Here is a 12,373-nt window from a genome sequence, read left to right on the forward strand (position 1 = left end):
CAAGGGAAATAAAAGGGAACTGACAGATGACCTAATTCATTTGCCTGATATAAGGACTGTAAAATAAGTTCCATTGGAAAGACTGTAAGACATAATTAGTGACAGGGATCATGGGAATTTAAAACTCTCATATTTCAGCCTTACTGCTACACAAACATTTCTCTTCCCTCTAGCCTCCCTATATTACAACTGTCAGCATTACATGAATATTCATTCTGAATATAATTTTTTTTTTAGACACAAGGTCTCGCTCTATCACACAAACTGGAATACAGTGGTGCAATCATAGCCCACTGCAGCCTCAAACTCCTAAGCTCAAAGGATTCTCCTGCCTCAACCTCCCAAGTAGCTGAGAGTACAGGAGTGCACGACCACACCTGGCTAATTATACCCTATTTAACTAAGTTGGTTTCCTTGGAGTTAATCCTCACTTTTTCATTTGATTATTTAAATTATATTCACAGATTTCAGTGATAAAAATAAAATTTTTATTTAAAAAATAGTGTTTTTAATATTTCTTTCTCATTTTATGCAAATATTTTTAAATAGACATATACACAAACATATACATATTTATAACTTCATTTTTCACTCTTTTAAAGTCATTAGATTCAATCACTATCAGAGATTAGTCTTCACAACAATTTCTAGTTACTTCATAACATTTCATTATAAGAATATATGATCATTTATTTACTCATATTCCTGTGTTGGGTATAAGATTTTTTTCAAAATTTTGTATATTCATAATAATGCTCACTTGAGCACCCTTCTACATAAATCTTTGTCTATCTCCAGTGACAGGTTCCTAGAAGCAGAACAAGGCTTTTAACGCTTTTTATCTGTACTACTTAGTTGTCCTCTAAAATCTCTGCCAATTCACATTTATACTTACAATGTACTATGATTATTTAACCAAACACTTACCAGGAGTAATATGTTTTAAATCTTTCAAAAGTTAAAAGGGAACGAATTTAACATGTACTCATTTTAATTTGAATTTGCCTGTCAGTTATGTTATATTATCTACTTACGACTTTTGATCATTTTTATATTGGGCAATTACTTGTATTTGTGTTGTTTTTAATTTGGTAAATTTCTTCATAGATTAAGGATATTTATCCCTTTGTCATATTTGTGATAACTGTTTTTCAGTTTAACTCTTATGTAGTCACACCTTTGTTTTTCCTTCCCTTGCATTTGTATCTAAAAAGTCCTTCCCTCAGCTCAAGGACTGTTAAATATTGACCTATATTTTCTTCTCTTTCTCTCTCTCCATCTCTCTCTCTCATTGAAGGGTGGTATTAATGTTTTATTAGTAGTAATTATTTTAAGTAATCTCTAAAAGGGATCTTTTAGTAATACTTTTATAAAAGCATAAGGAAGCAGTGAGAAGACCTCAGGAATACAAAGGTGGTTTAAAATGAAATAACTTTCTACGTATCTTTTAACTACAAATCTTTCAACATATAAGTATTCTTCCATAAATATCTGTACTACATGGGTCATAACAGAAGCAATATTATACTTTTAGGTATATATGCTCATATAGCTTAATTTTTTTTAAGTTTTTACTCACTTGTGGTCATGATGTTAGGAGGGCAAGAGGGTATTCCATGATCTACTGCCCATCTGTAGGCTCCTTCTCCAACTAAAAAGCTAACAACAGAAAAATTATTTTTAAAATTCACAGTGTCATCTTCTCCTACATATTCAATAAATATAGGTAATATGGTAAGGCAGTTGAGAAAAAGTCTTGCATATGGACATAATTCCAGATTTACCTCAAAGTAATAAGATGACTGCATGCTAAAAAATTCCTGAAAATTTTTCCCCAAATTAGAAATTTTACAATTGGAATGTTACAATACCATATGCAATAACTAACTAGTAAAAATTGGCAAACTCAACATAATAAGATGTAAAAATGGTTGACTTCTCAGTAGAAAACATTAAGATTTATCTTGGACCAACAGGGTTCTCAGTCAATGTCACAAGATTGGTTACTCAAATTAACAGTTTACAATTAAGTGAATGCCTTCAGATTTGGCATTACTACCTAGCAGAATACCTGGATCCATCCAAAATTAGTGGGTACCTCTGGAGATGCCCAAATATATATGCTTACATTTCTAAGCCTTGATGCAACGAAAATACATACATAAACTTCAGAATCACTTTTACTGTGGTAAGTACTATGGTATGTCCCAAAAGTAACTTTTAAGTCCTAAATAGCAAGTTTTAATATAACAAAGTGGATAAAAGGATATTGCTAGCTAAATATAAAAGACTTGTTTTCAACGATTTCAAATAGCATGTAGGATAATTACCCCATTCCCTAACTAATTTGACTAAGCAAATAGTAATAGCAAGCAGTTACCATAATAATTAATCACTCCATCTTCTTCCATAGCCAACTTCTTAAAGATCTCAGCCAGCTAGTAATGGATTCCTTGAACTTGTGCCTACTTGCTAGTTTTCCACTCCCTATTTTTTTGTTTCTGTTATTTTAATCATTCCAACATTAAAAACTCGAAGTAATACATATTGAAGTCTTAAGATTTGACTGCTAATAAGACCAGTGACAGACTGGCAAAACAAAATCTAAGTAGACCCTCAGAAACATATCCAAATGGTTCCAATGGGAAACCAAATGGTTAATCTCAATAACTGCTTTCTAATATACATAAAGATGGGGATGGAGGGACTATTTTAAATAGAGAGGAGAGAAGGCCAATGAGAATAAACAACTTTACCTCTTCAAAATTCTACTTTAAAAAAAAAATTCTAAAGGATTCTAAGAATAGAAAACAGTTTTTCCTATTCTTGTACGAAATGAAATCCACTCCAAAGAAAAGCCGTCACATAAACTTCAAATGTTAAGATGACTGAAATAGGAGCTTGGATGCAAATTTGAACTGTCCTGATGGCATTTTTAGCATTTCCTTCTTCTAGGAAAAAAAAAACTGATAAAAGAAATAATTCTGTTCATGAGAAGATGTAAAAGAGAAGCTGAAGTAGTAAACTACATGATCAAGACAAAAGTTTGGAGTTGAATCTAATATTCTCAGCACTCCCATTGGTCACTTTGGGTTCAATTCCAGTATCTGGAATCAGTGAGGGGCATTTTACAAAATATTCTTAGCTTTATTTTATACATTTTTTAATCATTCGAAGGTTTGATTCTAAGTAAAATCAATTTGCTATTGTCAACTATTTAAGTTTTTAAATACTTCAGGCACTGTAAAATATTCATAGGAAGGCAAATAGTTGGATGTCATCTTACGGATAAGGATACTAACTATCTACCCTTTCCTTAACATAAAAACGTATTGTATAGTAGGTCATCATCACACAAAATATCATATAATTGCTTTTGAAATCATTTTAGCAGAAGCTTTTACTAAAAACTATACTGACATGTCAAAAAAATCACATTTCTAAATATTGAATGCAGCACCGATTCAAATTTCTCTCAAGCATTCTTCTGATTCTCCGAGGAGGAAACTTTTAGAAAAGGTTCACGCCAATCTACTTCAAAGTCCCATTGACTCTACCTTTATAACATATCTGGAATCTGACCACTTCTCACCACCTCCACTGCTACCACCTTGGTCTGAGCCACCATCATCTGATACCTACAATGCTACAGTGGCCCCACTACTTTTATGCTTGCCTTGCCCTGTATTTCCTGACCTCAGTCAATTCTCAATACACCAGCCACTAAAATCCTTGTAAAATACAAGTCAGGTAATGGCACTCCTCTTTCAAAATCCTGTAAAACCTCTTGTGAGGACCAGTGTAAAAACTAGGGTCTTTTTAAAAATCTACAAGCTCCCATGGAATCTGATCCTTACCGCTCCCCAGTTCATCTCTTATTCCTCTTACCTCCTTGTGTACTCTACTCAATGTCGTGTAAAGCCACAAACATACCAAGGAGGCTCCAGCCTCAGGGTCTTCACCCTGAATGCTCCCTCTGTCTGGCTCTTTCCCTATTTCCCAAATGGGAAATTCCTTCACATGCTCAAATATCCCTCCTTCATGAGGCCTCCTTAAAAATGCATCCCACTACCCTGCACTCCTTCCTCTACCCAGTACTCACAATCTCATCCTGCTCCTTTTACCTTCTTCCACCTTCTAACATATTACATAACTGATAATTTACACATTGTATCTGTTAGTTTATTTCTGTATAAATTCCTTAAAAGCTTCGAGCTTCATAAGGGTGGAGATCTTCGTTTCTTCATCAACATATCTCAAGCGTTTAGAACAGTGCCTGAAGCATACTAAACATTAAATAAAAATTGTCAAGATATTAAACAAAATAATAGAGTGTCAAACTTCTCTAGATTAAAGGACAGCATTTTCCTTGTGTTATACCCATCTTCATTTACATTAAAGCAGATCTAAATGGTTACAGAACAAAAAGGAACACTCTACTTAAACCACCACGGAGGTGAGGTAATTAAAACTCTCGGCTGGACGCAGTGGCTCACACCTGCAATCCCAACACTTTGGGAGGCCGAGGCAAGTGGATCACTTGAGGTCAGGAGTTTGAGACCAGCCTGGCCAACATGGTGAAACCCTGTCTTTACCAAAACTATAAAAAAATATGCCGGGTGTGATGGCACGCACCTGTAATCCCAGCTACTCGGGAGGCTGAGGCAGGAGAACCGCTTGAACTCAGGAGGTGGAGGTTGCAGTGAGCCGAGATCGTGCCACTGCACTCCAGTCTAGGTGACAGAGTGAGACTCCATCTCAAAAAAAAAAAAAAAAAAAAAAAAAACCTCTGAAGAACTGAGCTGCAAGTGCTGACAGAGAAAACACCCTGAAACGGACTATCTGGGCAAACACGGTGATAGGAATTACAATCTCATGGATGTACTCATGTGAATTACAATCTCGTGGATGTTCTCATGGATGGGAACCTCCCATTTTCAAAGAATCATGACTATAATCAGTCTAAAACGTGTAATTTAGTGGTTCAGAAAGCGCTCAAGGATCTTCAGGAACCCCAGTAATCAAAATACATTGTTTTCAAAGAGAAAGATATGGGAGAACATAACTAATTCTCTGGACTCAAGAACTGATTTCCATTTTATCTATGACTTCTTTACTCTTCATAAATACAAAAAACTGAAGAAAGATAACTTCGGTTATTGATTATTTAAAGCTTATCAACACATAAAATGCAAATAAAGAAAAACTTGCTATATTTGGAAATAACATATAACAACCAAATTATAACTGTTCTCTTTTGGACTCTGTTTTAATTTTATTATTGAAATGTTCTAACATATACAACTGTGTTCCCCCAAAATTCACAGTTTGAAACCTCACCCCCAAGGTATTGGGATGGCATTAGGAGGTGGGGCCTTTTGGGAGGTGATTAGGTCATGAGGGTGAAGCCCTCTTGAATGGGATTAGCCCTCTTGAATGCCCCCTTTAATGGGACACTGAATCCCCCAGCTCCTTGATCTTGAACTTCCCAGCCTTCAGGACTGTGAGAAACTTGTATTGTTTATAAGCTAACTAGTTTATGGTATTAAGGTGTTTTGTTATAGTAGAAACTCTCTAGAGTTCACTGTCTACATGTAATATAGTTTTAAAAAATTCCCTGAGTACCCTAAATCAACATAACCAAATTTATCATGTTTTTACTTTGAGCTTATTTACATGTGATCCAAATATTTCTAGTCATCTAATTTCTATTATAATATAGAAAGTGAACTTCCAGGTATGTGAGAGATTTTTCACTTCTGGACAAGATGGAGTAACAGGGAACAAAGTTACCCTCTTATTTGAAGTGGTGAAAAAAACAAAAGACAAAATATAGAAAATAACAGTTTTCAGACGTAAGACATTAGGCAACATAGGACAGTAATCCTTGAGAGAAAGGAAAACAAGGTAAACCTTGTGACTGCCTTACTGCAATCATAGAGTTCACCTTCATTACTGCCTGGAGAGTTTCTAAACCACAGCACAGCAGCTCCAGCAGTATCTCTGAGTTGAAGTGACATAGTCGGGCATCCAGAGAGGCCATGTAGCCAGAGTTCACAATACCAGAGAGGAGAAAGCTGCATATAGAGAGTACGCTAGAGATCTGCAGAGAGTATCCCTCTAAGCTTCAGCTAAGTAGAGATCAGTGAATGTGTAAGAAGAAATTACCCAAAGCGCTGGAACAAATGAAATGAAAGTTTAAAAAGAAAAAAAGAAACAAAGTCCCCAAGTTCAGACAGCCAGGAACAACAGCTCCTGCTCCCACCAGCCAAAGTAAAGGCCTCATTCTAGGTGCATCTGTTATAATACTTTGAAAGATTCTACCTCAATAGCAAGGCAAAATTAGCTCAAGGCCAAATGCTTTTCGTCTCATGTAAGTTTAAAAGCAAGACCTGAAAGGCTCAAGCTGTTTTTAAGTAACTTAGCCACATCCTAGAATGAAATGTAAGAATAGTTTTTAAAATACAAAAATACACAGCACCCAAAAAGGTAAAACTCACAATGTCTGAAACCCAATAAAAATTACCAAGTATGCAAAATAGGAAGAAAGGTAACCTATTATGAGGTGAAAAATCATTCAATTGAAAACAATCCATAAATAACAAAGATAACAGAATTAGCAAACAAAGATATTTAAATAGTTGTTATAACACTATTCATATGTTCACGAAGCCAGAGGAAAGTTTAACCATGTTAAGTAGATACATGGAAGACATTTTTTAAAGATGCAAATCAAACTTGTAGAGATAAAAATAACAATAAATAAAGAAATAAAACACAAGCTGAATGGGATTAGCAGGTAATTAGACATTAAGTGATTAGATAGAAAAATAATTAGTAACTTGAAGACAGCAATGGAAACTATTCAAAATGAAACAGAGAGAAAAAACAATGAAAAAAGTAAACAAATCATGAGTGATCTGTAAACTACTACAAGAGGCTGAAATTACATGTAATCAGAATTCTGAATAGAAGAGATAGGGATTCAGAAAAAAATATCTGAAGAGATAATGAGGAATTTTTTTCCCAAAGTTGATGAAATATATATCCCCACACATCCAAAAAGGAAAGGGAACCCAAACCAAAGTTATTACAAGAAAACTATAAACCAGTATCACTCATAAACAGATATGTAAAAATTCTTTACCAAATATTAGCAAACTGAAGCCAACAATATATAAAAAGGATAATATATTATGACCAAGTAGAATTTATCCCAGGAATGCAAGTGCTGCTTTATCAGTCAAAAATCAAAGAATCACTAAATTAGCTAACTAAATTTTTTAAATTATAAGATCATCTCAATAGATGCAGCAAAGCATTTGACAAAGTACAATACCTATTCCTACTAAAGTTCTCAGCACACTAAGTGATATGGTTTGGCTGTGTCCCCACCCAAATCTCATATTGAATTGTAGCTCCCATAATACCCATGTGTCATGGGAGGGACCCAGTGGGATATAACTGAATCATGGGAGCAGGTTTTTCCCGTGCTGTTCTTGTGAGTAAATCTCACAAGCTTTGACAGTTTTATAAAGGGTAGTTCCTCTGCACACGTTCTCTTGCCTGCCATCATGTAATGTAAGAGGTACTTTTGCTCCTCCTTCGCCTTTTGCCATGATTGTGAGGCTTCGCCAGCCATGTCGAACTGTGAGTCCATTAAACCTCTTTTTTTAATAAATTACCCAGTCCTGGGTATTAGTTCATAGCAGTATAAAAATGAGGTAATACATTAGGAAAAGAAAGGAACTTTCTCAATATGATCAAGAGCATCTGTGATTAACCTACAGCAATCATCTTACTTAATGGTGAAAGACCAAATGCTTCTTCCTTAAGATCACAAAGGAGGGAATGATGTCCACTCTCACACTTCTCTACTGTATACCGCATTGGAGGTTCCAGACAATGCAATAAAGCATGAAAAAAATCAGTTAAAAGAATCCAGGTTAGAAATAGAAATAAAACTATATTCATTCCCAGGAGACATAATATTTATGTAAAAAATCTTGGCTGGGCACGGTGGCTCACGTCTGTAATCCCAGCACTGTGGGAGGCTGAGGTGGGCGGATCACCTGTGGTCAGGTGTTCGAGATCAGCCTGGCCAACCCCTCCTCTACTAAAAATACAAAAATTAGCAGGGCATGGTGGTGCATGCCTGTAATCCTAGCTACTCAGGAGGCTGAGGCAGGAGAATCGCTTGAACCTAGGAAGCAGAGACTGCAGCGAGCCGAGATCATGCCATTGCACTCCAGCCTGGGCAACAGAGCAAGATTCCGAGACAGAAGAGGGGAGGGGAGGGGAGGGGAGGGGAAGGAAGGGAAGAGAAGAGAAGAGAAAGGAAGGGAAGGGAAGAGAAGAGAAGAGAAAGGAAGGTAAGGAGAGAGAGAGAGAGAGAAAGAAAGAAAAGTGAAAGAAAGAAAGAAAGAAAAAGAAAGAAAGAAAGAAAGAAAGTCTTATGGAATCTATAAAAATGGGACTAAAACAAATGGATTTACCAAATTCCCATGATAGAATGTCAATATGTTAAAATCAATCACATTTCTATATACTGACAATGAACAGTTGGAAATTAACATGCTTAATTTCCATTTACCACAGCATCAAAAAAAAATGAAGTACCAGGTATAAATATAATAAAAGCTGTGCAAGATCTATACGCTAGAAACTATAAAACAGTTGAGAGAGTTTAAAAATCTTAATAAATGCATATATTAGAATCACAATCAAAATTCTGGCAGGCTATTTACAGAAATGGAAAAACAAATTCTAAAATTCATATGAAAATGTTAAATACCTAAAATATCAGAACACTCAAACATAAAGTTGAAAACTATGTTTGTGAGAAAACCAGCTAGTTCCAGACAAGTGTAGCATTATTATATAATTTTAATAAAGAGGCAGCCATCACTTTCTCCCATATGTTTTCTCTTTGTAAAATATTAAAATATTGCATATGTCCCCTTTGACAATTGCCTCATCTTACTCCCTCTTCCCCTGAGGTAATCACAGTGGGTTTAGTAACCTACTTTACAAGTCATTTTTGTACATCTATGCACATATTTATGTAGCCAAAGAAAATTAGAGTATTGTATATGCTCTAATAATATGAAAGAATACGTGGCAATGAGAAAATCAGGGTTATTGTTACCTAGGGGTAGGGCAGAGATGGGGGTCACGGTGAGCATGGGGGACAGTAGAAGGAACAAGGAGTACACGTTAAATCTCTTCTAACTTTGGAAAGATTTTTTAAATGTTATATTACTCCTGGTAAGTGTTTCGTTGAATGATCATAAGACATTGTAGGTAGAAATGTAAATTGGCAGAGTTTAGTCTAGGCAGCTCCAAATCTTTTGGTGGTGTTTTATTTCCTATCCTAGATGGCAGAAAACAGGTATGCATCACATTGTTTTGTAATCTTTTTAAGAAAACAGAAGTTAAAATGAACACATCATCAGCAACTTGATTTTTTTACCCTACAATGTGAGATCTATTTCTGTGCACTGAATTGTGTTCACCCAAAAATTCATTTGTTGAAACCCTAGCCCTCAGTGTGATAATATTTGGAGATGGGGCCTTTGGGAAATAATCAGAGTTGGATAAAATGAGGGTAGGGCCCTCATGATGTTATTAGTGTCTTTACAAGAAAGAAATTTTTCTCTCTCTCAACAACCCCTTCCCTACACCCCTATCTCTAGTGTTAGGACACAGTGAGAAGGCAAGCCAGAAAAGGAACGCTCACCAGAAACCAAACAGGCGGGAACCTAGATCTTGGACCACTTAACTTCCAGAACTGTGAGAAATACTTTTCTACTGTTTGAGCCACTGAATCTAAGGTATTTTGTTAAGGCAGCCCAAGTAAATTAATTCTAACACTAAGCCATGTTACTATACACAAATGTTTCTCTCCTTTTTTCTAATGCCACAGGGTATTTAATAATATAACTAGAAAACAGTTTATTTAGCCATTGATGGATATTTAGGTAGCTTACATTTTTATATTCTACAAGCAACAATGCTATAGCCTTCATGTGCTGTACAAGCCTTCTCATGAAGGCATTTTGTCTCAGGATAGAAATGCTGGAGCATACAGTGTGCATTTTCAATTTGTACTTAATAAATAATACCAAAATGTCTCTCAACTGGCTGTTTATGTTCCCATCAACAGCAGAAGAATCTATTTTTCTGCACCCTGAATAATACTGCACATTGTTGGTTTTTGTTAATTTTGCTACTTGAAAATGGTGAAAATATCATCTTTTTTTTTTTACTAACAATTCCTTGATTAATATTATTGGGCACCTTTTAATGTATTTATATCTCATTAATATTTTCTTTCCCATAAATTGCCTATTTGTATCCTTTACTGATTTTTAAAATTTGGGTTGTCTTTTTCTTATTGATATTTTATAGTTCATAAATACTCTGGATAATCTTTTGTTTGCTACATATCCTGCAAATAATTTTTCTCAGTTCCAAAGGACATACTGTCTTTTAATTCTGATCGTAGTATCTTCACTTGTACAATAGGTATACATCTTCACTTGTCATATGTTTCAATACTCAGCTTTATTTTTTATCTTAATAAATTTTTTGCTGCCTCATAGTCATAAGAATACTCTCCCATATTTTTTCCTAATATTTTTATACTACACTTTTTTACTTTTGGGTTTGGGCTTTTTCTTAGTGATGTGACATCAGAATTTAACGTTCTTGCACTAGGTAGTCAATTGCCCCAACACAATTTATTTAATACATCATTCTTTTTCCCCACAATGATTTGAGATGACACTGTTATCATAGACCAAATTCCCTCATGCACTGAGTCAGCTTCTAGACTTGCAGTTCTTACTGATCTTTTTATCCATATCTACATCAACCTGTGTTAATTACTATAGTATTATATAACAGTATCATGCTATCCATTAAGTACATCCAACTCTTTCATCTGTTTTACAACTGTCTTGACTATTCTTGTACACTTGTTCCTCCATATAAATTTGAGAATCTGCTTGGTAAACGCCATGAGGAGTGGGGGCAATGGGATTATGGTAGATTCGTAGGTGAACTTCAAAATACTTTTTACATGGTTTATGCTATTTTTCTTGCCAACCAAACAACTACATCTTTTTCTCCCTACTGGGTACATATCTTCTAAATTGTTTAGTTCATGTTAATTAGGTTTTACACACAATAGGAAATATTGGGTGAAAGAACACAGTCATGTTTAAATGCACATTACAGAGAATATAAATCCAGAGACAATCTCTTTGCACTTATTACTCCCTTAAAAAGGTATGGCTAGAAGGACTCCGCATGCACCTACTGAACAAACACTTAGTAAATTATGGATTGGTAATCTCACACCAGTTAAACAAAATAGCATGAGTTTAATATAAATCATTAGAGAAGCACGTGTAAGATTTTTTTTTTTTTTTTGAGACAGAGTCTTGCTCTGTTGCCCAGGCTAGAGTGAAGTGGCGCGATCTCAGCTCACTGCAAGCTCCGTCTCCTGGGTTCACACCATTCTCCTGCCTCAACCTCTAGCTGGGACTACAGGTGCCCGCCACCATGCCCGGCTAATTTTTTGTACTTTTAGTAGAGACGGGGTTTCACCGTGGTCTCGATCTCCTGATCTCGTGATCTGCCCGTCTCAGCCTCCCAAAGTGCTGGGGTTACAACAGTGAGCCACCACGCCCGGCTTTTCTCACTTTCAGAGTTATCAGGAAACTTACTGAAATCCATCCAACACATATTAGAAAGGATCTCAATAAATCAGATTTGCTTTCCCCTTACTACTGGTTTATCAAAAACACATAATATTAAAAATTGATATTTGAGATTTTTTCATAATTGACTCTCTAGTGCCATAATTAAACTGGGACATATATAATTAAAATCTGAAATCTATCTGGGTAAAGGATTTAAGATTTTTCTAAACTATATTAATTTATTTTCTGTGACTTCAAAACATAGTAGAATCAAAGTGATTCCTACAGCACTGTCACCACAACTTTGAACACAGAACATTAATGTAACCTCCACAACTAGGCATGCTGAGCATAGACTAAGTGTGACAAGGTATTAAAGCATAAGTTTTAATATTGTTAGGCATGCTAACAGTACGGTGGCTATGTTGTGCAAACACAGAATTACTTACAAAACTATATAAGGGTAAACTACAATGTCGGGGATTTGCTTTAAAATACTATAGGGGCCAGGCACAGCGGCTCATGCCTGTTAATCCCAGCTCTCTGGGAGGCCAAGGCAGGATGATTGCTTGAGTCCAGGAGTTTGAGATGAGCCTGGGCAGCATAACAAGACCCCATCTCTACAAAAAATAAAAATAATGTCCAGGAACGGTGGCACATGCATG

The 12,373-nt window shown here is 35.6% G+C and overlaps 1 protein-coding gene across 5 annotated transcripts in view; it reads right to left on the bottom strand.

Annotated features, from left to right (window-relative positions):
* Window positions 1-12,373, bottom strand: part of TASP1 (taspase 1) — a 254,970-nt gene that overhangs the window by 183,896 nt on the left and 58,701 nt on the right. For 3 of the 5 annotated variants that reach the window (XR_008674671.2, XM_019017568.4, XM_063702240.1), the window contains one exon: window positions 1,580-1,659. The exons of the other annotated variants lie outside the window; for them this stretch is intronic. Coding sequence is in view for 2 of the 3 variants with exons in the window: in XM_019017568.4 (XP_018873113.2) it covers window positions 1,580-1,659 (80 nt within the window). In the remaining variant the exon portion in view is untranslated. The remainder of the gene's footprint in view (window positions 1-1,579; window positions 1,660-12,373) is intronic. 5 annotated transcript variants of the gene reach the window in all.

Source organism: Gorilla gorilla, chromosome 21 (genome assembly GCF_029281585.2).
Source record: "Gorilla gorilla gorilla isolate KB3781 chromosome 21, NHGRI_mGorGor1-v2.1_pri, whole genome shotgun sequence".
NCBI lineage: Eukaryota > Metazoa > Chordata > Mammalia > Primates > Hominidae > Gorilla > Gorilla gorilla.